This window comes from Gymnoscopelus braueri (assembly GCF_963280865.1).
Source record: "Gymnoscopelus braueri genome assembly, chromosome: 13".
Taxonomy (NCBI): Eukaryota; Metazoa; Chordata; class Actinopteri; order Myctophiformes; family Myctophidae; genus Gymnoscopelus; species Gymnoscopelus braueri.
Window position 1 is genome coordinate 6,708,343 of NC_137615.1, and position 27,570 is coordinate 6,735,912.

Consider the following 27,570-nt stretch of genomic DNA (forward strand, 5'->3'; position numbering starts at 1 on the left):
CGATGTTCCTATCTCCTGAACCAGACAACATACAAAGACTGAACTGACTTTTTTTCCTGCCATTGTTTCCTACCCCAAAACATTATACTTGGAAGTTTTTTCCAATAGTGTACAGAAGGTGTTAAAATTATGTTTTGTGGCCACACACACCTGTTAAGTATAGAGGGTATGTGCGTGACATCATACCAGGAAGTTAAGCTGAAACACCTACTGCGTGGCAAAAAAAACCACTTTCTAGCCCTGACAGCTCGTATACAAACAAAAAAGCCCTTATTTAATGCAGTCTGATTGCATTAAACAACATTAACTCACTTTGCCACTCGATTTACCATTGACTTTATGCATGCGCATACCCTCTATACCTGGTTTTCAGGTGGGTGGTGACCCAGCTGAACTTAGCCAAAAGGGGAGCTGTACTTGTGTCATTAAAGCTGTGTCTTTTGACTCGGAGGATGAAATAATTAACTCAATGCAATGAAACCATTTTATTATGAGGAGCCTATTTACATTAGGTGATTCTACAAATGTCTTCTTCTAAATCCGTATGTTTCTATGTCAGTGGTGCTCAAATATCTTCATGCCAAGGACCTCAAAAATTATATGCATTTGGCCGCCGACCCCCACTGAAAATATGTTGTCTCCACCAGGCCGTAGGCATGAGGGGAGAGTATGTTTTGCACCCCGTTTGTCCGTGTGTGTGTCCGTCCGTCCGTCATGTCCGTCTGTGAACACCTAATGTCCGGCACCGTTGGCTCGGCAGCTATGAAACTGTGCACACACACTCCCTGGATGCCAAAGACGAACTTATGCCCAACATTTTCCAGATAAGCCTGTTATAGCACCACCATGATGCCGATTTCTGCTAAACAATTTTTTTTACGTTGCACGCAAATCGGTACACAGTATCTCTATAGTCATGTGACCAACATGGATGTGTCCAATTTCCCATAATTATTCCATCCTGATTGGCTAAGATTGCCTTCCATATTTTGCAAGATTGGTCCGTTTTGACCAAAATGCTTCAAATCACGAACACAGCGTCAGATTTTCATGATATTTTGCACACACATTCCCACTAGGCCGAGGAAGAAATGCCACTAGAATTTTAATATCAGCCTCATGGTGGCGCTATAACAGGCCCATTTGTGTTTTTAAGTATAACTGCACCAATCTGTGGAAAACTTTGTATGCGTACTCCGTAGAGGCCAAGGAAAAACCTTTGCCCTGCATTTTTCACATCTGCCCTTCATAGCGCCACCAGGAGGCCGGCCTGTGTAAAATATATTTTTTGATATTACTCCTTCAGATTCTAGCAAAATGTCACGCAAATCAGTACACATGACCTCTATAGTCACATGATCAAGACAGATCTGTTTGATTTTTCAGATTCTATCCTCTTGTTTTAAACAAAATGTCGCAAATAATAAACACACCATCCGATTGCGGTGAAACTTTGCACACACATTCCCACTAGGCCTACGAAGAAAGGCCACTTGAAAATCTTCATATCTGCATCATGGTGGCGCTATAACAGGCCCATTAGTGTTCTTAGGTATGACTGCACCGATCTGTGTAAAACTTAACAACATTCAATAGAATCCTCCTATTTTCCAAACCAATATATATATATCCACTTTCAATGTTTTTCTTTGTGATCCTCTGCTACATTCATTGTCTACAAATTACCTACTTAATTCACACTCATTATAGCAGCAACACTTTCTGCGCTCTGATGAGCACTTTTTCTAGTTTCAGTTATCTTTTCTTTTTTGGAGCTTCAGTCTTGTTTCCTTGAGAGCCTGCTGGATCATTTCGAATGTAAGGTCAGCCACTTTTGGTCCAAGACCATGTGTGACTTCATCATAAGTCTCCATGTTGATCTTGAGGACCCTTTGGATCTCCTCCAGGAAACTACTGTAAACACACAAGTTTTGACATCTGAGACCGGTTTATAATACTGTACACACAACACATCAAGGATGTCCTGGGACCAAGTTGTCAATGCTGCTCTCAGAGCAGCTTAAATAATATAGATAGACCAATATCAAATTGCTGCTCTTGGGGCACTTTGTCAATGCTGCTCTCAGAGCAGCTTCGATGATATGCATAGACAATGTTAAATTGCTGCTTTGTCGATGCTGCTCTCAGAGCAGCTTTAATAATATGCATAGACCAATGTTAAATTGCTGCTCTGGGGGCATTTTGTCAAGGCTGCTCTCAGAGCAGCTTTGATAATATGCATAGACCAATGTTAAATTGCTGCTTTGTCGATGCTGCTCTCAGAGCAGCTTAAATAATATGCATAAACCAATATTAAATTGCTGCTTTGTCGATGCTGCTCTCAGAGCAGCTTAAATGATATGCATAGACCAATGTTAAATTGCTGCTTTGTCAATTCTGCTCTCAGAGCAGCTTAAACGATATGCAAAGAGCAATATTAAATTTCTGCCCTGGGAGCACGTTGTCAATACTGCTCTCAGAGCAGCTTAAATAATATAGACAGATCAATATCCAATTGCTGCTCTTGGGGCACTTTGTCAATGCTGCTCTCAGAGCAGCTTCAATGATATGAATAGACCAATGTTAAATTGCTGCTTTGTCGATGCTGCTCTCAGAGCAGCTTTAATAATATGCATAGACCAATGTTAAATTGCTGCTCTGGGGGCATGTTGTCAAGGCTGCTCTCAGAGCAGCTTAAATGATATGAATAGACCAATATTGAATTGCTGCTCTTAGGGCGCTTTGTCAATGCTGCCCTCAGAGCAGCTTAAATGATATGCATAGACCAATGTTAAATTGCTGCTTTGTCAATGCTGCTCTCAGAGCAGCTTAAATAATATAGACAGATCAATATCCAATTGCTGCTCTTGGGGCACTTTGTCAATGCTGCTCTCAGAGCAGCTTCAATGATATGAATAGACCAATGTTAAATTGCTGCTTTGTCGATGCTGCTCTCAGAGCAGCTTTAATAATATGCATAGACCAATGTTAAATTGCTGCTCTGAGGGCATGTTGTCAAGGCTGCTCTCAGAGCAGCTTTGATAATATGCATAGACCAATGTTAAATTGCTGCTCTGGGGGCACTTTGTCAATGCTGCTCTCAGAGCAGCTTAAATGATATGCATAGACTAATGTTAAATTGCTGCTTTGTCGATGCTGCTCTCAGAGCAGCTCAAATGATATGCATAGACCGATATTGAATTGCTGCTCTTAGGGCACTTTGTCAATGCTGCCCTCAGAACAGCTTAAATGATATGCATAGACCAATGTTAAATTGCTGCTTTGTCGATGCTGCTCTCAGAGCAGCTTTAATAATATGCATAGACCAATGTTAAATTGCTGCTCTGGGGGCATGTTGTCAAGGCTGCTCTCAGAGCAGCTTAAATGAAATGAATAGACCAATATTGAATTGCTGCTCTTAGGGCACTTTGTCAATGCTGCCCTCAGAGCAGCTTAAATGATATGCATAGACCAATGTTAAATTGCTGCTTTGTCAATGCTGCTCTCAGAGCAGCTTAAATGATATGCATAGAGCAATATTAAATTTCAGCCCTGGGAGCACGTATGCTGCTCTCAGAGCAGCTTAAATAATATAGACAGATCAATATCCAATTGCTGCTCTTGGGGCACTTTGTCAATGCTGCTCTCAGAGCAGCTTCAATGATATGAAAAGACCAATGTTAAATTGCTGCTTTGTCGATGCTGCTCTCAGAGCAGCTTTAATAATATGCATAGATCAATGTTAAATTGCTGCTCTGGGGGCATTTTGTCAAGGATGCTCTCAGAGCAGCTTTGATAATATGCATAGGCCAATGTTAAATTGCTGCTCTAGGGGCACTTTGTCAATGCTGCTCTCAGAGCAGCTTAAATGATATGCATAGACCAATGTTAAATTGCTGCTTTGTCGATGCTGCTCTCAGATCAGCTTTAATAATATGCATAGACCAATGTTAAATTGCTGCTCTGGGGGCACGTTGTCAATGCTGCTCTCAGGGCAGCTTAGATGGTATGCATAGAACAAAGTTAAATTGCTGCTCTTAGGGCACAGCATTGCCTTGTAGCAGAAGTTGCCTTATTAGCTTGCTAGCTATGTTTTAAAATGATTAAATAACATTGCATTTCAAGGCAGAGTGGCACGTGTAAAACCAACAGCTAATTTCTGTCTTGTTATTGCTCTTATTTGTCTTTTTTAACTAAGCTGAAATGAGCACCTTGCTAAGTTAGTTAGCTAGAAAACCTTAGCTTAGGCTAATCAAAACAATCAGCACCTTGCTTAGTTAGTTAGCTAGCAAACCATAGCTTAATCAAACCTATTAATGTTTAAAAGATTTACCTTATGGGAGCAGGAGTTTTATTTATCAGGAGCAGAGAAGAGGACCAGTAGGCAGTTAACAGTAGCTGCAGCAGGGTGAAACAAGATGGCTGCCGCTGCACAGTTCAAAATTCCTTTGAACCCGCCTCCCACCTCTAACCCCACCCCTACCCCGCTTAGGGGACCAATGAAATTGAATAGGCACGAGGACCAATGAAATTGAATGCTGCTCTTAGAACACATTTGGGCCCTTATAAGTCCCATCTGCACCTCCCTAGGCACCTATTGGTGGACTGTGTGGACAGAAACCTGTCTACCAATGACATCATGGGGATTTCAAGCTAATAGAAACGACAGCCTTTCTCTTCCTGGAAAGTTAGAATGCAAAGAAAGTTTCAAATCTTGTGTCATTAGCAGGAAAGGTTTGTGTGTTTGTGTGTGTGTGTGTGTGTGTGTGTGTGTGTGTGTGTGTGTGTGTGTGTGTGTGTGTGTGTGTGTGTGTGTGTGTGTGTGTGTGTGTGTGTGTGTGTGTGTGTGTGTGTGTGTGTGTGTGTCCACAAACGTCCCTACAGTAAAACCAATAAAACTTCCGGTTCCCATGAAGAAAATGTCGAGGTGTATTCTTGAGCATTTTATGCTTTGTCCAGATAGGCCGGGAGAGAGAGGATGACAGGCAGTCAGACTCCACCCGGTGGAGGTCAGCTGCCAGAAGCACTATAGCCTCATTAAAGGGCTGCAGTGACCAGCCTGACCACAGTAAAGCTATGTTTGAGCTGCCAGCTCTTTTCTGCAGTGGTGTAAAAGCACTGGTTGTCAAACATTTTGATGTGTATTTGGCCACGGACCCCCCCATCTGAAAATGTTTTGTGCCAGGGACCCTCGGAAGCAAAGATCTGTGTTAAAATGTGTCAACACGTTTCAGTAATGTTCAAGATGTTTGAAAAATAGCAGATCTACAAGCTCGCCACGAAAGATTGCTGCGACGCACATTGAGAGCTGATCAATGTTTCAACCAACTCTGAACGCTGCAGGCATCAATAAACGCTGTGTGCGAGCGCTCAGCGACATCCAAAGTGCTCTCCTCCTCTCAGAAAACACTTTGATGTGGACACACGGACCCTTATTGTGGTATGCACGCGAGTGGCGTTAGTACACGTTGGGCAAGACCTAGCCGGTTGAGTGTCTAAACGGAAGTACCAGAATATGGCAGAAGTAGCCTACTGCAGGAAATGACGTTTAGCATTACAAATCTGTTGACATTCTCCATGAATGAAACGACTGTTGTGAATGGTCGAAAAAGATAGTTTCCGGGGGAAATGTGTAAGACGGAAGTTCCACTCCAATAGACACTCTCTGCATTAGGTCGTGACCAGGCTTTTCTCTTCGCAGATGATAAGGCAGAGAACGAGGCTAGCGATAGTACCACGAGTTTGAGCAAGACACGGGAAGGATGTGCTGTGATTGGCCAGTAGTCGCTGTGATTGACAGTTCTGCCTTGTTGAACTTCTTCATATAGCGTCTTTGCAAAGTTATGCCTCAACCTAACCTTATTCCTAACCTTAACCTCAAAGTAGTGTTTTATCAGAGAAAATCAATTGTCCACAGTGAGTTTTGAACCTGAGGACTACGGACTGGGAGTCGAATGATTTACACTGAGGCCGCTAGTGGAAGTAAGGTTTTTTGGGAGTTACTTGAATTTGACACTGCACTGTCTATCTGTCTCGGAAGTGACATGAGTGACTGGGGGTTGTAGCCAAGTTGCTCAAACTAGCAGTACTAACGTTACTCGCGGTATGCGCTCCGTTACCCCCTCCCTCCCCCGCCGCATCAATGTGACTATTTAGTAAAGTGACTTGCTGGTGTCTTGCATCACTTCCTGCACCACGGACCCATGTCTCCACAGCATTTAGTGTTTCCGTCAGCTTGAACGGTCCTCCGCCTGCCTGCACACACACACACACACACACACACACACACACACACACACACACACACACACACACACACACACACACACACACACACACACACACACACACACACACACGTCAGCTTGAGTGCTCGTCCGGCTGCCAAACCTCTTGCCTGATGTGCAGACAGGCAGTGTGAGTGACACCCTTGGTGTGTGTGTGTGTGTGTGTGTGTGTGTGTGTGTGGTGGCTGTTGCACGGGGTTATGTCATGGAGTGGGGCTGTCACACGAGCCTGCTATTGAGGTGGCGGATAAAGTGGCCTCATGTTAAGTACCGCGGTTACGTACATGCGTGTGCATACAGCTAAATGGATGTAAATGGATGTCAGTGAACTGATCAGGCATCTATCTTCATTGTTCTGTGTGAGATAGAATTAGTGTGGGGAAAAAAACTAGACACCAGAGTGTAATAATGGCACAATTGAAAAGCCTTTCAGACAGCTAGTACAGTACTACATTAATTAGCACTTAGTATAGAACTGGCTTGAATCACCCTTCATGTAATAACAACCCGAATTCTCAAATGTCAACTGACAGCATAACTTCACTCTTACTGTTGTGGAAGAGTTGCTTTCCTTTTACATTGGGCTACTGTGATTTGCATATTATGCATATATGCATATATTATTGAACAATCACCAATGATGAGCCTAATGTTAGCTGCATATTATACATTGCCTACATTGCCTGGTTCTCAACATCAGCTCCGGGGGCCAACAGGGGTCCAAACGGACCCTTATAGGTCTGTAACCCTGAGAGGGTCTGAGAGACCCGTAAGTGTCTCTCAGTCCCTCTCAGAGTTTCCGTTAGTCGGTATTTACCGGCCCTTGACCGATACAATGTTTCATTGGCCGTTAATTATAAACATTTCCCGACAGCCTGCTGCTGTCCCGCACAGTGCACTGCAGTTATGTGTCGTACGATGGTGTCGCATGTTGAAAATATCAGACTTACGAGCTCACAACACGTCGCAAGGCGCCGCTTTGTGAGCTTGTCTGATATTTTCGATACGCAACAACGCGTCATACGGCGACGCACAAATCAAGCTTTACACAGCTGTCTGCGTCTCCTCCAATCAGCGATGAGTAGGCCTACGGGTCTTCTTGGTTCGCTCGGCTGTTATGATAAACAGAACCAGGGTCCTGAGGTGATAGAATCTGAACCAAGCTGGACCCAATATGTCGTGCATATACAAGCAAGCACAGTGACTGTCTTTCTGCAATGGATAAAGTTGTGAAAGTTGGTGACACACATACAGTAGGCTACATCATTCATGATGACATAATTAACATTAACACAACAAAAGATGTAGGTTTGGCATATTAACCCATTAAGACCTGAAGCCGATTCAAAACATGTCTTCTAAATCCCAACAGTATTCTGATAAAACGTATGTTTCTATATCAGTGGTGCTCAAACTTTTTTTCCGTGGCACATACATATCAAAGCGGGGGGGTCTTCCTGGACATGAAAAAAGGTTGAGAATCATTGCTTTGATGTGCATTATTTGCATGATGTCAACCAACTCTGTGGCGTATCGTTGTGGTTCGTCTCGCACACCATAGTGCTTCTGCTTTCACTTATGACCCATAAGCCACTGCAACCCAGGGTGGGTGGGTGTGTGTGTGTGCGTGTGTGCGTGTGTGCGTGTGTGTGTGTGTGTGAGAGTGAACTTAGAGGCGGGGCTTTGCTCCTCCTCTCGAGTGCAGTAAATTGCGTGGAACTAACACTCCATTACGGATGAAAAGCCTTCACACCGTCCCTTAATTAGCAGCTCTCTCTGTTCCAGCAGCGAGCCACTGATACCAGGGTACCTTGTTTATTAGAAAATGTATACATAAATAAATATATACTAACTAAATATATACTGTGTGTGTGTGTGTGTGTGTGTGTCGGTTTCAATTAATACAATTTGGGGGCTATACGATAAAAGATTCCCTCGACTGCGGCGCAGTCTTAAAACTAATGCGTGTGAGGGGAAAATCCTCTTCATCTACGAATTCATAGCCAGTGTTGCCATGTCTGCTTATTTTAAGCGACGTTGGGCTTGTTTTTCTGTAAAGTCGCTTCCTTATATCCCCATCTGAAAACATTTTGTGCCAGGGGGGAAAAAAATAGCAGATCTACAAGCACATCTACAAGTTGTCCGTCCGTCCGTCCGGCCGGCCTTCCGCAGTGGCGCCTTTCGACCAGGGTTCAAAAGTCCAAGAAGCAATTAAAATACGCTCATACGTTGAATGTGACAGACAATCGACATTGCTGAGCGTTGCACGGGGGTCTTTTGATGATGAAGCCGCGGAGCTGAACCTGCGGGCTAATAACCAGCAGCTCATCCATGCTGGGGGTTCTCTCTCTCTCTCTCTCTCTCTCTCCCCCCCCCCTGGCCGCCTTCCAGGATGGTCCACAGTCAGTCCTCCCCTGACTGAAGGCTGGGTAAATGGGCTAAATTGAGCGTACGTGACGCAGGCCTGTAAACTCCGGCTCTACAGTAGTCTGTCTGCACACCGTGCGGCCGCGGAGCTCATTTAAAGCCAATCGTCGCCTGCGGCAAGTGGAGAGTGAATTGCGCTAAGCCGTGGCTATAATGACCACATGAGGTTATTCAGTTTGGGAGGTCTTTCATAAATTAACGCCCTTCTTGATCATACTCAGCGTGCGGGTATCGGCATTAAAATGAACGCTGTTTCTGTAACGGAATACCTTTTTGGGTAACGAGTAAACTAACATTTTGCAATTAGAGTACTCAGTTACCTTTTCCTAAATAATGGCGTTACTTAGTTACATTTAAGACCTAATTTGTTGCCGCAAAGGAAAAGGAAAATCCATCCGAGACATTTGCGCTGTTTCCTGACCAATGAACAAGCTCGTCTCTGTCAACGCCACTGAGACTTGCACGGATGTTACACAGAAATTGGTGACCGGGCCAGCAGACTGTGGTGATCATTCTATTCAACCAGAGCCGTACACCAGGCTATTCAACGGGTCACCACTTATGGTGTAACACACGCGGGCTGGCTGACAGCTGGTCTTGTTTTTATTACATTAATTTGCGTCCTCCACAACACTGGTGGTCACTCCCGGTAGGCTTGCTTTTGATTTGATTTTATTTTATTTTGGTAAAAGTATAGGCCTACAAGTAAAATCATTCACACTATAACTTAAACCCAGGATAACACATTAAAGCATAAAAGACACTTGTTTCCAATGTGGTCCTGCAGATGCACTCTTGATTTTATGTGTATCAAACTAAAACTTTAATCGTAGGTAACGCAAAAAATATCTAACAAGTTACTTTTCTCTGAAGGTAATCCTGTAGCGTAATGGAATACTGTTTTTTTAATGGCGGTAATCCTGTAACGTAACGAGTTACTTTCAAAAGTATAACGTTAAAAGTATAAGTAGGGCATTCATTTATGAAAACATTTAAATGCTGAAATATGGAGATACGTAGTTTTCTGTGGAGCTGTCCGTTGTGCTGTTGAGAGGAATGTGGAGTGACCGCTGCTCAGACCCATGGAAGCTTAATGACTGGAGATCAGCTCAATCTGTCTCTATTAATCACACCACTCTCTCTCTCTCTCTCTCTCTCGCTCTCTCTCTCGCTCTCTCTCTCTCTCTCTCTCTCTCTCTCTCACAAATGTATAAATTAACACTGAGGATTAATTCTACTGTGCTGTAACTTGCCCTGTATTATATCTGCATATAGATATAATACATAGTTTTACTGAGGTTAAGTTTAGGTATACCGGGTGGCGACCGGTCCGAGGTCGACGGATTTGACCCGGAGCGAGCGTGTTTTGGGGCGAGCGTTCATTCTCTGTGTGTGTGTGTGTGTGTGTGTGTGTGTGTGTGTGTGTCAGCGCAGAGTACATACTTGTGGGCCCATTTGGTTGGTCCTCACAAGTATAGTAATACAAGCACACACACGCACACACACACACGCACACACACACACACACACACACACACACACACACACACACACACACACACACACACACACACACACACACACACACACACACACACACACACACTGTCACTCTCCACTCACCCACTTCTCCCCAGCTAACATTCCCCCCCTCCCTCCCCCCGCCTGTCAGCCATCATTCATCCACACAGAATGGACCCCTGACCGAGGCAGGGTGGCCCCACCTGGCCTTGGCTTGTCCTGGGTGCCCCCCACCCACCCACCGGACGGTATGTCAGTGTGTCTTCAGAGGGACAGAGGGGAGAACGATGACTGCAAAACAGCTCTGACAAAGCAAGGTGACACTTATTGTACCGTGTGTAGTGGGAGCATCCATTTTATTGTTGTCTTAAATTGCGTGTGCACACGCGTGCGTGCGTGTGTGTGTGTGTGTGTGTGTGTGAATGTCTCCATTGCACACACACATACACACATACAGAACTATGTGGGGAGAGATGCAGATAGATATTGTTGCTGTCGGGCCAGCCTGATCGCCAGAGAATTTAGTATACATTGCACGGATCCAGTGCACGTCATTCCGTGCATAGTCGCCTAGAAACCCCGAAAATCCGTGCATATGTACGGCGAATCCCACGGTGGGCGTAACCAGTTGCAAACCGGAAAAACCCGGAAGCAGAGCAGTCCCCACAACACAATTTACGATTCTGTGCCTATCGGTACGTAACTCAAACGGCGCTGAGTAGGCTCAAGGGAACGTCGCAACGTTCGGGACGGCAACTTGCTCGCTTTAGCTCACTCGGTGGTCCCTTACGTAGCGACAGTTCCCTTGAGACTGCGCGCCTCCGAAATGGTTTAGTCACAATGGGGGTAATCTCTCAAGAACAGATTCTGCTCTGCATTGGAATCTGTCGTGAAGGCTCGTCATAACATGTACGCACTGGGCTACAAGTGGGCGTGCCTTCAGATCAGGAAGCAGGCCGCGCTTTACCCAATCAAATGTAGTGGGCGGGATTCACGTGTCCGTCGATATTTCCCCCTCGAAACAAACCCAAACTAATTTAACAATGGCGTCCGCGGAGCAGACAAAACCACGGAAAGATATTCACATTTTAACTTACTCTTTCATCATAGAAACAAGTGGGTTTATAACCAAAACGATCCATGTTCTCTGGGAGAAGTGGTGTTAGTGTTCCGTGTAGAAATATTGTTAGTGGGAATAAAAAAATAGTGGCACCACCGGAAGTGAAAGCTGAAGGCAGACCAAAACCCCGGTTTCCTTTGCGCACTTGTGCTACGTCGTCATTGTCCCAGAGCCAATGTGAGATAGTACAAACAGCAGAGGGCGCTGTTTTTCATTCTCATTGGCTCTGGGTTCCCAGATTGGAACGGGGGAGATGCGAGGCGGCTATGCACGGATTTTGGGGTTTTCCAGTTGTTTATGCACGGAATTTGAAAAACGTTCAATGAGAACGTTTCCTCTGGCGATCGGGTTGGTCGGGCAGAAACCTCTGATCTCGGACTTTTTGTGTTTTTTCGTGAATCAACGCCCTTCTTGATCATGCTACAGTGTCACACAAAAGCAAACGCGATGCAAAGCGACATGTTTCGAGCTTGTTATTATATCTGCTGCTTTTGCTTTTTTTTTATCCTGAAAAGTAACAGTTTTGGACTTTGGACTGAGACGATCTTTGCCTATGAATTTCGCAGAGTTGAACTTGAAGCGTACGACACTGGTATTTATTTTTGCTTTTTTTTTACTAATCCCATTAACACATTATTTTCCACATGGGGCGCTCTAACGCAACTTAGGAATGATCCTAGGACCCAGTAAAATGGAATGGACGGATGTGAATCCAGTCCAAAAAACATCACTTCCGTCCGCTCCAATGATGGGATCTTGAGAAAAAGGTCCATATCTATTATCTTTTTACAGTGGTCAAAACAAGCCATTTTCGACGCGCGATCTGTCTGCGATGGCGGATCGTGCTAGAAATGTTATTGTTCCAGGCGTTAGACGGGACCCTCGCCCATCGTGCAGACACCCTTTGTTTACATCCGCGTCCTCGTGGAGGCGTCTACAGCTCTACACAGATCGGCGTAAACGGTAAGAAGCGCTGGTACTGGATATACCCTGTTTTTTTTAAAAAACTCTGGCACTCGATGTGTTAAGACCTGGAACGCATCTGTGTCATTTTTAGATTTCTTTAGCTATTCAAAAATAGCAGATCTACAAGTGCCGCGCTACGAGCTGCTAAGACGAGCTGCTAAGACGAGCTGCTAAGATCTGCTATTTTTTAATATATATATATTTTAAAGCCAACATTTGTAACTCAAATATTTGCTTCTGGGGGTCCCTGGAACAAAAACATTTTGAGATGGGGGTCCGTGGCCAAATACATATCATTTTGGGTGTTCCTTGACGTGAAAAAGTTTTAGAACCACTGATATAGAAGACATTTTGTAGAATCGGCCTCAGGTCTTAATTGGTTAAATAGAAACCACCACCGGTAATAATTACTGACTCTGTTTGATTGCAATCCCCAGACAGACACCATGCACATCCCAAAACCCATGCAGGGCCGGGTCCAAATCAAAAGCACCACCCGGGGGGCACGGAGCCTTATTGCACCCAATTATCTATCCGGGACCAGCCTGTGCTGTGAGTTACTGCCGCCGTGTTTGTCCAATCCACTGTGTCAATTCCATCTTCTCCTGCAGGTATTACTGTGAGAGAGAGAGAGAGAGAGAGAGAGAGAGAGAGAGAGAGAGAGAGAGAGAGAGAGAGAGAGAGAGAGAGAGAGAGAGAGAGAGAGAGAGAGAGAGAGAGAGAGAGAGAGAGAGAGAGAGAGAGAGAGAGAGAGAGAGAGAGAATTATGATTTTTTTTTTCCCCCTCTGTGTCTCTGTACCCCACCTTCTGTTTTAATCACTTTTATTGGACTTTACAGGCCTCATCTTACTGTTTCTGAGCAAATAGATCACACACACACACACGATACTCGCTCACATGCACGCACACACACGTGCACGGCCAGACCAGTCTACCTCTTTAACCGAGTTATAATACCGTATATGTAGAGGCCCCGCCCCCAGCTATTAATTTCAATGATGAAGTTGCTCACCCAGCGCATGAAACACCCGGAAGTACCCTCTTCTTCCTGGAAGTATACCCTCTTCTTCCTGGAAGTACCCTGTTCTTCCTGGAAGTACCCTCTTCTTCCTGGAAGTACCCTGTTCTTCCTGGAAGTACCCTCTTCTTCCTGGAAGTACCCTCTTCTTCCTGGAAGTACCCTGTTCTTCCTGGAAGTACCCTCTTCTTCCTGGAAGTACCCTCTTCTTCCTGGAAGTACCCTCTTCTTCGAGGACTTTAAGCACCGAGCAGGTGCACGTTAGGGTTTCAAACGGTAGAAGCGCACGCAGTAGCGTTTTAAATGCTTGCAATCCCAGATTTGACCACCAGGCGACGGCAGCAACACTAAATCCACGGCGGTTCTTCTGGGGGATTTAAAGGAGTAGTTCACCAAAACAATGACTTATTTCTATCAATTACGTACCCCATGAAGCCTTGAATTCATGGAATTTGTTTTGGTTTTGTCGCATTCCTGAGCCAATAATTTGATGACGGGGTGACTGGTCAGTAGGAGACTCTGTGAGTCTCCATTGAGTCTCTTACCAGAGACTCCGCTGGTCATCTAATTATTGGCTTAGGAATGCGACAAAATAAATACATCCATGAATTTAAGTCTTCATGGGGTGTGTAATTGATAGAGAATAAGTACTTTTTGGGGTGAACTACTCCTTTAACCCAATATACTTGGTTAGACTGGATTCCACCTGGGATCTATACTAGGCCCCCCACTGTTAACCCTCTACACGATTGATTGATTGATTGATTGATTGATTGATTGATTGATTGATTGATTGATTGATTGAATACTTTATTAGACAGACAGGGAAAAGGCACAAGGTACAGTCAGACATTTGGGATAACACAAAAAAAGTCCTGGGAAACAACACCAAACATCAACCAAATATCTTTGCCAAAAATAGCCGATCTACAAAGCAAACCAAGGGCCAAAGTATCATACTGCATGTATCTTATTGCTATCTTATTTATACTACTACTGTACCTCTATCAGTGGCGGAACAACTGAAAGCCGGGCCGGGAGGCACAGCACAGTGATCAGGCCCCCCCTGCGCACAGCGCGTGCGTGGGTGCACATCCCGCACGCGTGCGCTGCGAACATTTTTGCGGGTTTTCGGCGGATTCGGTCACTTTTTGGGGGGCTTTTTGTCACTTTATTTCGGTTCTAGGGTTAGGGTAGGGTTAGGTTAGGGTTATGTTGTTTAATTCTTATTTTTGCCTGATTTTACCGATTTATTATTCGACGGCACGGGCCCGCGAGGGTCGCGGGCCGGGAGGCGGCCGCCTCCCTGGCCTCCCCGGACGCTCCGCCACTGACCTCTATGTATTGTTATTATGTTTAGGCTCCTCTTCACTGAAGCTTGTACATTAATCTCTCTCTTATTTGTCTCTGTCTCTGTGCATCGCACCGCGGAGCTGCTGTGACAACTGAATTCTCCTCCAGGGATCAATAAAAGACCTATCTATCCACACACACACACACACACACACACACACACACACACACACACACACACACACACACACACACGGCGCGCACAGCGACCTGAGCAGTAAGATTGATGACACGGCTGTTTGTTTTGGGGGCAGACGTCTCTCATCTATTTCAGAACATTACTGCCGTGCATGTGTGTGTGTGTGTGTGCGTGTGTGTGTGTGTGTGTGCGCGTGTGCGTGTGCGCGTGCGTGCGTGCGTGTTTGTGTGTGCAGTCGTGAGTTATTGTCCTGGGAGTACAGACAAGTTATTCAGTGTTGAATTCCTCATCCCAGCGCTGGCATACCTATTATGAGATGTCACGTAAATGACTGAAGGCAAGTCAACACCTAATTCCCTTCTTTAATCTGAAAACCGCCTTCACAATAGACACCGCTGTAAACAATTATTTTGGTACATAAAAGTATAGCAATATCACAATGCAGAAATACTGTTAAAGTAAAAGTCCTGTATTCAAAAGTCTACTTGAGTAAAAAGTACAAAAGTATTGGCATCAAAATAAGCTTAAAGTGCCAGAAAGTTTAAGCACTCATTATTCAGCATCAGCACGTCCCATTGTCTACTTTTTTATCATTTTGTCAAATAGCAGATCTAGAAGCTCACACTGTGTAACATCACGACGCGTTGTGAGCTTGTAGATAGGCTATCTTTAAATAGACAACGTATAACGGGTTATGCAAGGGGATACACTAGCCCCCTTTCTCTTCATTATAGTCCTCGATTATGCGCTCAGGAAAGCAATCAGTGGGCGAGAGCAGGAACTTGGCTTCACACTAACGCCAAGGAAGTCGAGGCGACACCCCGCAGTGGTCCTCACAGACCTTGACTATGCGGATGACATCAGTTTGCTCTCTGACAACGTGGAACAAGCACAATAACTACTGAACAGGGTAGAGCTAGAGTGCGCCAAGGTCGGCCTCAGGCTAAACGCCAAGAAAACTGAGGTCCTCACCTACAACGTTCCACCAGAACATCAACCTCTGACTACAGCAGGAGGCACTGTGCTGAAAGAAGTCGAGGACTTCAAATACCTGGGCTCATGGGTCAACTCAACTGAGCAAGATATTAAAGTGAGGAAGGCACTTGCATGGAGGGCCCTGAATGGCATGACCAGTGTATGGAACTCCAATCTCCCGCGCCAAATCAAACTCAGCTTCTTCTACGCGACAGTAGAGTCCGTTCTTCTCTATGGCAGTGAATGCTGGACCCTGAAACCAGCCCTTGAGAAGTCCCTGGACGGGTGCTACACCAGGATGCTGCGTGCAGTGCTTAACATCAGCAAGAGTGCGCATGTTACCAACAGAATCCTGTATGAGGGAATACCAAGGGTGAGCGAGAAGATTGCTGTAAGGAGAATGAGACTAGCAGGACACTGCCAAAGGCACAGAGAGCTGCCAGCCAGCAAACTGGTGCTGTGGGAACCAACACATGGGCACCGGTCAAGAGGACGCCCCACACTAACATATGTGGACACGCTCAAGAAGGATGCAGGAGCCCATAGCACCAATGAGCTGGCCAGATGTATGGAGAGTCGGGATGACTGGAAGCAACGATGGAGGGCTCGTCTGAGGACGACCTAGAGAGAAATGGGGTTTAATTGATGTACATGTTGTAATGACAATCTAAATCTACAGTACAAAGTATATAGCTTGTAGCTAAAGTTTACTGATAATTGTAACTGGGTAAAAAGTACATTATTTGCCTCTGTGGAGGTATAAAGTTTTTAAAAATGTACATATTCACGTGAAGTACGTAGCTTGCTTTAAATTGTACTTTAAGCACAGTAGCCTATACTTGAGTAAAATCGTCTGTCGGGTGGAAACCTCATAATGTCCAAAACTGCTACTTTTGCAGGATTCAAAAATAGAAAAAGTAGCAGATCTACAAGCCCGAAACGACACGTTTTGAGCTTGTAGATCTGCTACTTTTGATGCTCTTGCACACTGTAGTAAGATCATGTGGGCATTAATTTACAAAAAAACACATATTCGAAATATGGAGATAAGTTGTAGATCTGCAATTTTTGGTGTGCAAATCTTTGATTATAATAGATATTTTAAAGAGCAAACATTTTTAACTCAAATATTTGCTTCTGGGTCTTCTACATGTCTTCTAAATCCTAAAAGGTGTTTTTATTATGTTGCTATAATATCAGTGGTTCTCAATCATTTTTCATGTCAAGGACCCCCAAAAGTATATGTATTTGTCTGCGGACCCCCCCATCTCAAAACATTTTGTTTCAGGGACCCCCAGAAGTAAAGATCTGAGTTAAAAATGTATATTCAAAGATTTGCACACATTTCCACGGTTTAAAAAAAATTGCAGATGTACGAGCTTGTAGATCTGCTATTTTTGAAGTCAGATGTGTTCCCGTCTTAAAGGGTTAATCTAGGAGAAAACCAGCCTCACAAGCAGCCAGCGCTGTGAAGAAAAAAGTGAATGCCTCGTGTTGTGAAACTGAACATGAAATGTCAAGCGTGTGAAATGTTGTTTTAGCCTCAGAAATCTGCAGAAAAAGGCGTGCGTGTGTGCGTGTGTGCGTGTGTGCGTGTGTGTGTGGGGTTTACACAGCTCGCACTGCTGGCTGTTTTCCAGAAGGTTTGAGTGATCCGTCTCTGTGTGGCGGCTTCTGTCTCTGATAATAAATTGGGAGAGAGAGAGAGTGTCAGACAAACAGAAGTGCAGGGGAGAGGTATAGGTTCGCAGTTTGATGCTTGGCTGTACTGTCTGCCCTTGTCAAAGTGTGACACCTCACTAGCACCCTCCAACCCAGCCAGCCAGCCACCCACACCCCCACCTCATTGCTTCCAGATGAGCCTGCTGTCACCCAGGCAGGGATCTGGGGACTGGTCCAGGTTCTTCCCAGATACAGCTCAAAGGACACACCAGGACAGGTCACTCCTATGCTTCTAAGCCAGTGGTTTTCAAACTTTTTTCAAGGCCAATGTCCCGCAAATTTATATATATTTGGCCACGGACCCCGTGGATTTGAACCTGTGGGCAGACACTTTAGTACTGCGCCACCCGAGTGCTCTGACGGCACATATCATAACTAAGCCTACTGTAAGCTAAGCCTGTAGCTAAATACAATTTCAAACCTAAAGGTACACAACATAGCCTGCTTAAACACAGGCTCAAACCTTGATTTTTAAACATGACCTTAGATCTAAACGTAAAGCCCTAAAAACTATATATATGCCTACAATCTTAATAGTTTAACCCTCAAAACAAGGGTGTACTAGTACCAAACAAATGTACTGTTCTCCTTTATTCTTAGTTGGCAGACATTTTAGAATGTTAACATTGGGATGGCCTTAGCGTTACCTGCATGATCTCTAGCTACACAAACCGTAACTTTGCCTAAATTAACTAACCGTAACCACAAACAAACCAGCCTGAACCTAACCTCACACTAATCTAAAATTTGTCGGACTATAGCAGACCTGCAAGCTCTCAAGAGCTCAAAATGTGTCGCGTCGCGTTTCGAGCTTGTGAATCTGCTACTTTTGATGCTTTTATGTGACGCTGTAGTGTGATCGAGTAAGGCTGTTAATTTACAAAAAAAGTTAAGGAGATAAGAGGTTTCTGTCCGACAGCAACGATATCCAAGCATCCGCGACGGGGTCCTGAGCTTGTAGATCTGCTATTTTCAGTGTGCAAACACCATCACACCTCGATGCACAAATTCGCCGGAGCCGGTGCGCCGTAATACTTAGTATGGATACTAGGCCTTTGATGCTAAATTGGATGGAGAGTAATAATCTTATTTGAGGACACGGCACCCTGGTTAACCCATTAACACCGGGAATGTATCTGTGTCATTTTAGATTTCGTTGGGCTATGTAGATCTGCCATTTTTGGTAAATTGTGAAAATCTGTGCAAATCTTTGAATATATGTATATTTTTTGTACATTTGTAACTCAAATCTTTGCTTCTGGAGGGATTCTACAAATGTCTCTTTTTAAAAAAAAAATGTTTTCCATTCTATAATATCAGTGGTTCTCAAAACCTTTTCATGTCAAGGACCCCCCAAAATGATATGTATTTGGTCGCGGACCCCCATCTCAAAATATTTTGTTCCAGGGACCCCCACTAGAAGCAAAGATTTGAGTTAAAAATGTTCGCTTTAAAAATATATATTATATTGAAAGATTTGCACACATGTTCCACAATTTTTCAAAAAGAATAGCAGATCTACAAGCTCATAGCGCGACACTCGGTGCCGCGCTATGAGCTTGTGTTGTCTGCAAATGTTTTTTTAATAAGCCAAATAAATCTAAAAATGACACAGACGCTCCCGGACTTAATAGATTAAGAAAAAAAGCAACACAACAAAGGGAATGTAAATCCTAGATTATAAAAGAGAAGAAAGGCAGGATCAGAGAATAGAAAAGAAACAAGGAGGGAATAAGCTGCAGGATGGGGCTGACATTGCAAGAAGGACGCTATTGTTAAAACCAAACGTTGATCTGCTCTTGTAATTAAGTGATGGCAGATAGCGCTGCTCATGATGACGCCAGTTATTTTGCCATAGTGGTGTGCATACGAGAAAAGGCCGCTGTGTGTGTGTGTGTGTGTGTGTGTGTGTGTGTGTGTGTGTGTGTGTGTGTGTGTGTGTGTGTGTGTGTGTGTGTGTGTGTGTGTGTGTGTGTGTGTGTGTGTGTGTGTGTGTGTGTGTGTGTGTGTGCGCTAATATAAATTGAGGCATAACTCTAATGCCTAATACTAACCCTAACCTCTAATTCCTAATAAGCCAGCCTTTTTCTCTTTTTCTTTTAAACCAAAAAACAACAATTTATCTTGAGAGAGAGCCCATCATTTTTGTTTTTGTTTTTTTAGTTCCTAGATAAATAAAAAAATGAAATAGCCGATCTACAAGTTCACAACGTGTCACATTGCGACACCTTAACCATTTTATATAGGGTTGAAGCGGTTCAACTGAAGCAGGCCCAAACAACCAACTATACGGTACACTTTAGAAACAGGGCCACAAAAACGCAACCTGCAACTTCCAATATTGCAAACCGACTTTCCTGAAAAACAAGCCAGGTCAGGGTGGCAATAGCGCGTGTCATGGGGTGAGAGCCCCCCCCCCCCCCCCCCCCACACTCCCAGACCCCCCTTTTCTTTTTTATTAGCCCCTGCCCCCGAAATGTGTGCCCTTGCACCACACTGTGTTAGAGTACGCCAGATGCCAGTCAAAGCGGCATAATTAGGGCACATGCACATGCACATGCACATGCACATGCACATGCACATGCACATGCACATGCACACGCACACAGTGGGATCTGGCTGTGAAGGTCAAAGCTGCAGCATCAACATGCACCAGAGGGACCCAACTGATCTTTAGACACTCTCCTCCTGTTCATTCCTCCATTCCTCTCTCTCTCTCTCTCTCTCTCTCTCTCTCTCTCTCTCTCTCTCTCTCTCTCTCTCTCTCTCTCTCTCTCTCTCTCTCTCTCTCTCTCTCTCTCTCTCTCTCTCTCTCTCTCTCTCTCTGTGACCTGGCCTACAGGAGGTCTGGGGAGGAGGTGACAAACCACAATCTGGTCCCCATGCCCGAGAGCACAGAGATGAGAGGATAGGACACACTCGCACGCTCCCGGGGGGGGGGGGGGGGGGATCACCTTGACACCTTGAGGTGGACGAGGGGGACGAGGGGGTGTGACCTTGAGGTGGACGGGGTGTCATTTAGCCTGTGGGTTGTATTACAGTGCTTGTAGGTCTCAGTCCTATACTCCAATCTGAGTTACATTATCTCCCAGAGGTTGTCACTCACTCACACGCACGAGCATGCACGCATAATCATATACATACACACGCACGCACGCACGCACGCACGCACGCACGCACGCACGCACGCACGCACGCACGCAGGCTTTAGAGATCTGTTTACATTGTCCTTGCACGAATCACGTGTTGTGATTCGTCCAGCAAAAATACAGTTTCCAGGGGGGAGGTCACATGATTAAATGGGAATAAAGAAATGTGTAAACATGAGCTGTGTTACATTGCAACTTAGACAAAACTATCTTACAAAAGCATGAGAATAAGTGCATTTGCTGTCAGAAATAGTTATACATCCACATTAGGAAAGGTTAGCTTGGGATAAACCTTTGAAACGAATGACAGCAGTATTTCCATGCTTTGCATTCACTTGGTATTAAAACCTTTGGGACTAAATAGCAGCACATTTTTTCAAATGCATTGAAAGGTAGCTGCTCAGTTTGTATGTACTGTACAGTATTTCTATTTACCGAGGTCACTCTGTGCGAGCAGCGCAGGAATACACACAAATAATTTGTAGTCCTTTAACCCATTAAGACCTGAGGCCGATTCTAAAATAATGCCTTACTCATAATGGCATTCTCAAACTTTTTCGTTCCAAGGACCCCCAAATTGATATATATAGTTGGCCACGGACCCCCCCATCTGAAAAGGTTTTGTGCCAGGGAGAAGATTTGTTACAAAATTAAATGTTTTCACTTAAAGGTAGGGTAAGTGATTTTCTTTGGTTAAAATAAGTGTTAAATAGCTCTATATTGTGATAGTACTCATTGCTATAGAGTGTTTGTTCAGTAAAAGGAGTCTCCTTGTCTCTCCAGCTCTTTATCAAACAGAAAATGCATTTTCGTTTCAGTTTCAGTTTCATTTCCAATTTTATCCAATCAGGATAGAGAACTCAATCAGGAGGATATAGATTAAACAAGTGAAATTGGAAGTGATGACACTAAGAAATGAGCAGACAAAATTGGAACTGGAACACTATAAAAATTAAGCTTAAACATGGGTACTTTCTCCTGATTGGCTGACATTTTGACATCTTCCGGAAAATGTATTTTCTGTTTATTAAAGAGCTGGAGAGACGGGGAGAAATCTGTTACTGAACAAACACTCTATAGCAATGATTACTATCACAATATAGTGCTTTAACCTTTTCACAAAATACTTTTTGTTTTAACCAAAAAATATCACTTACCCTACCTTTAAATACTTAAATAAACAAAAATAGCAGATGTACAAGCTCACAGCTATTTTTGAGCACCGCTGTTCTAAATCCTAAGAGTTTTCTGAAAAATGTATTATGTAGCTAAAATCTAAAATGACACAAATGCTTTCCCGGTTTTAATGGGTAATGGGTCGATGTACATCACGACACAATGTATCTAACACAGTAGCTCTCAAACTTTTTTCATAAAGGACCCCCAAATTGATACAGATTTGTCCGCGGACCCCCACCTGAAAAGATTCATGCCAAGGACCCCATGAGATATGTTTTTGTTTTGTTTTGTTAGATTAATAATTGCACAACTTTCAAACACTGTATAGGTGGAGTGATCGAGAGAGTTAAAAAAAATCGGACTATTTTGGGCATGTCATTATCGGCAAACAAAAACAAAAATGTCTTAAAGAAAATGAAACAACAAAAAATCTGATCTACAAGCTCTGAACGTGTCGCATCGTGACACATTGTGAGCTTGCAGATCGGCTATTATTATTATTTTGAATGGGGCAAGAGTGCTTTAAAATGTATGATCTGAATATAGTCAATCTTATGTATTCTGTTCATAATTTTGCTGGGGACCTCCTGGAACCCCCTCAAGGAGCCCTGGGGGTCCCCAGACCCCACTTTGAGAAACACTGGTCTAACATAGTTAGACATGATGATGATGATGGATACCAGTCAGTTTATAGAATCTATATCAGTGGATTTACTTACCTCTGGGACCCCATTCTACACAGTAACTGTGTACAAATGGAACTAAATTACAGACCGGTGAGAGTCCATTTGTACCCCTGGTTGGTCCCAGGACATCATGTTGAAAACCAGTGTGATTGGTTCTGTGGTCCAAGACTTCTGTGATGTCATCAACATGTGATGTCATCAACATGTCTATGAAGAGGATGATGTCATGATATTGATCTATATCTACTGTCTAATAGTCACAAATCAATAATTATAAAGTTATGGATCTTATTTAGTGTCCTTTGTCTATTATCCGTTTTTTTATTTATTCACATCAGTATAGTAGTAATACAAACAAGAATAACAAGAATTTCAACCTATTTTGGGAATGTCATTATAGGCAAACATAAAAAACTTTAAAAAAAAACCTCTTACATCTTAGAAAGAAAATAAAACAGTTTCAAATATTTTAAGAAATATTAAAAATCCAAAGATTTTCAAAGGAAATAGTTGAACAAAAAGCTCACAAGTAATAGATCATATTTAGTGTCTATTATCTATCATCAGTTTTCTATAAATATCAGTATAATGGTGATTTTAACAATAATAACTTTAAAAATAATTAATAAAAATAATTCAAAATAATTTGAATGTCTTAATGGTTATTAATATTGTTGGTTTAACGCACACTCGGCAGTAATAATTTGAGGAGTCGAGGTACTTCACTATAAAATGTATCAGAGTAATACTCCTAATATTATGCCTTTACTGTTTTACTTTAGTGTACTATACTATTTTACACAGTTTCCTCATAAAATATAGTATTAATCTCAAATGGCTTTTAATGAATGCATTTGATGAATTATCTTTTGACAATTCTCCTGACATAAAATACTACAGCAATATAATTGACATATTTGCTCTGAGTTGTGATGAAATAATATGATCTGAAAATAATATTGTATGCTGTGAAGAAACACATTTAAATCAAATAAACATCTATCACACATCCCTTGTGATTTCAGTTCAGTAGCATCACATTTTAACACATATCTGGTCCATATTTATGACTTAAAGTATGACATTATATGTTGTTACTGTAGGTTGGAAACCTTGTATTGTATGTCCAATACAATACAAAACTGCCTGACAGTGACAATTTGATGTTAACAGAGGTCAGTATGTTAAATATTACAGAAGTTTTTATGACTCCACAAGATAAGAGGTAAACTATGAACCCTAGAGGAGAACTCAGGTGTGTTACCACCTGACTCGCTGATAATAAAATGATAAAACTATAATAGAATATTACAGCAGCTAACATGGTATTTTAACACCTACTCTGACTTTTGTGTGCAGCCCAGACAGTTTTTAAGTTGCTTAAATTTTTTTTTTAAATTTCCCAAAAAATAAACAAACTAGGCTACATGAAAAGAAAAATGAAAAAAACACAGCCCCCTCACGCATGAGAAGGACAATAGACGCATTTCCTGACAACGGCACACTGATAACGGGGCCAATGTCTAATAAAATGAATAACTCAGCTGGGATGATGAGGTTGAAGACAATGCAGGGTGGGAGGTAGGTGTGTTAGTAGAGTCCTGCCAGAGGAAGGGAAGCAAAGGGGGTCAACACTGGGGAATAAGGTTATGGTCAGGTACAGTAGATACACAGCACGCTGCTCAACAGGGTCAGACACTGTTCTCTCAGTGAAGCAGAAACCCTGGAGGATCAGAGTCCGGCTGGACTGGAACAGAGGAATTATGTCCTTCTCTAATCCTGATACTAACACACACCTACACACCTGACCTTCACACACACTTTCACTGAAACACTCTTTCCATGCATTTGGAACTTTGACGATACTGTCCCTGTGAAGATTTGCCAGGGAAGATCAGAGTAACTCTGTCATCTATGTAACACAGTAGCTCTCAATTTGTTTTCATGTCAATGACCCCCAAATTGATACAAAATTTGGTCGCTGTACCCCCATCTGAAACGATTCCATGCTAAGGATCCCATGAGATAATGTTTTTGTTTTGTTTTGTTAGATTCATAATTGTAAAACTTTCAAATACTGTAGGTGGAGTGATGGAGAGTTAAACATTTTTCAAACTATTTTGGGCATGTCAGACCGGTGAGAGTCCATTTGGACCCCTGGGTGGTCCCAGGACCTCATGTTGAGAACCAGTGTGATTGGTTCTGTGGTCCAAGACCTCTGTGATGTCATCAACATGTGTATACGAAGAGGATGATGTCATGGATCAAATATAGTCAATAATCAATCATTATAAAGTTATAGATAATTAGTGTCGATTGTGCAATGGCACCTCCTCGTAACCTGGCTCTGAAGAACCTGTGTGAGACCTTCATACAGGAGAGACATCAGAGAGCGCCTAAGGTTTGCAGTCTGCATACTGAGAAATTCAAACTCTTCTGTCTGGAATGTCAGCAGCCAGTGTGTCTTGTGTGTCGAGATTCTAAAAAACACACCAACCACAGAATCAGACCCATCGATGAGGCTGCACTGGATTACAAGGAGGAAGTCCAGAAATCACTGGAGCCTTTATATGAGAAACTGGAGGTCTTTAATAAAGTCAAAACAAACTGTGATCAAACAGCAGAACACATTAAGGTGCGAGCCTGGCACACAGAGACACAGATGCATGAACAGTTTAAGAAGCTTCATCAGTTTCTACGAGAGGAAGAGGAGGCCGGAATCACTGAACTGAGGAAGGAAGAACAGCAGAAGAGTCAGATGATGAAGGAGAAGATTGAGGGTCTGAACAGACAGATATCAACCCTTTCAAACACAATCAGAGCCATAGAGGAGGAGCTGAGAGCTGAACACGTCTCATTCCTGCAGAACTACAAGACCACAGTGAAAAGAGCCCAGCTCAAACTGCAGGACCCACAGCCGGTCTCAGAAGCGTTGATAGACGAGGCCAAACACCTGAAGAACCTGACCTTCAGAGTCTGGGACAAGATGAAGGACATTGTCTCCTACACTCCTGTCATTCTGGAGCCCAACACTGCCTATCCAGAATACACCCTGTCTGATGATCTGACCAGCGTGACACGTGGAGAGAGACAGCAGCTTCCTGACAACCCAGAGAGGTTTGACTACTGGCCCTATGTCCTGGGTTCTGAGGGCTTTAACTCAGGGACTCATAGCTGGGATGTTGAGTCCCTGAGTAAACGCTGGGACGTAGGCGTGTTAGCAGAGTCTTTCCCGAGGAAGGGAAACAAAGGGGGTCAATACTGGACAATACGGTCAAGGGCAGGTGATTACAGAGCACGTTCCTCATCAGGGTCAGAGACTGTTCTCTCAGTGAAGCGGAAACCCCAGAGGATCAGAGTCCAGCTGGACTGGAACCGAGGAAAACTGTCCTTCTCTGATCCTGATACTAACACACACCTACACACCTTCACTGACACTTTCACTGAAACACTCTTTCCATTCTTTTGGAGCTTTAATGATACTGTCCCTGTGAAGATGTTACCAGGGAAGATCAGTGTAACTCTGTCATCTGTCTAACACAGTAGCTCTCAAACTTTTTTCATAAAGGACCCCCAAATTGATACAGATTTGTCCGCGGACATGTCAAGGACCCCATGAGATATGTTTTTGTTTTGTTTTGTTAGATTAATAATTGTACAACTTTCAAATACTGTAGGTTGAATTATCGAGAGAGTTAAACATTTTTCAAACTATTTTGGGCATGTCATTATCGGCAAACAAAAACTAAAATCAGAAAGAAAATGCAACGACAAAAAAGCCGATCTACAAGCTCTGAATGCGTCGCATCGTGACACATTGTGAGCTTGCAGATCGGCTATTATTATTATTTTGAATGGGGTATAAGTGCTTAAATGTATGATCTGAATCTAGGCATTATGTATTCTGTTCATAATTTTGCTGGGGACCCCCTGGAACCCCCTCAAGGAGCCCTGGGGTCCCCAGACCCCACTTTGAGAAACACTGGTCTAACATGATGATGATTATGATGATGAATACCAGTCAGTTTTATAAAATCTATATCAATGGTTATACTTCTCAACCTTTTGACCTCTGGGACCCCATTCTACACTGTAACATCCTCAGTGTTAATTTAACTATCATAGTGTACAAATGGAACCAAATAGTTACAGACCGGTGAGAGTCCATTTGGAACCCCGGATGGTCCCAGGACCTCATGTTGAGAACCAGTGTGATTGGTTACGTGGTCCAAGACTTCTGTATAGACCAATTATTTGTTTACTAACATTGAGACTGGATGCACAGGTGATTGTTTCACGCAGTCAATTCCCAACCTGTTGTTTTGTGGTTTCAGCACACCCCGACCCCCTCTTGTGTGTTGGCTAGTGAGGCACGTCCTAGCGAGACCTGACAGAATGGGTTTCGTTGCGCGCATACTGGTTCTTATCAGTGTGACGTCGTCTGTTAAGGGGTCTATTGTTATCAACATTTGATGTCATCAACATGTCTATGAAGAGGATGATGTCATGTTATTGATCTTTATCTACTGTCTGTAGTCAACAATCAATAATTATAAAGTTATGGATCATATTTAGTGTCCATTGTCTATTATCAGTTTTTTTATGCATTCATATCAGTATATAGTATTGTAATGCAAACAAGAATAACAAGACTTTCAACCTATTTTGGGCATGTCATTATAGGCAAACGTAAAAGAATAAATACAAAAAAACTCTAACATTTTAGAAATAATGTCAAACAGTTTCAAATATTTTCAACATATTTTAAAAATATTTGAAAATCCTTTTTTCTTTTTTAAAATAAATAGTTGAACAAAAATAATATTTAGTGTCTATTATCTATCATCAGTTTTCTATAAATATCAGTAGAATAGTGATGCTAAGAATAATAACAGGATTATTTGAATGGTCTTAATGGTTAGTTAATATTGTTGGTTTAACGCATGCTCTGCAGTAATAATGTTGAGGAGTCAAGGTACGTCACTTTAAAATGTATCAGTAATACTCTCTGCTTATATGCTTTTACT

General features: G+C 43.1%; 1 protein-coding gene across 1 annotated transcript; it reads left to right on the forward strand.

Annotated features, from left to right (window-relative positions):
• Window positions 1-24,866: 24,866 nt before the first annotated feature.
• LOC308099371 (E3 ubiquitin-protein ligase TRIM39-like) lies at window positions 24,867-26,081 on the forward strand (the record flags this gene model as incomplete). The annotated part of the gene is made up of 1 exon (XM_080448116.1): window positions 24,867-26,081. The coding sequence occupies one exon, from the start codon at window positions 24,867-24,869 to the stop codon at window positions 26,079-26,081; it is 1,215 nt and encodes a 404-aa protein (XP_080304242.1).
• Between the last annotated feature and the right edge of the window lie 1,489 nt (window positions 26,082-27,570).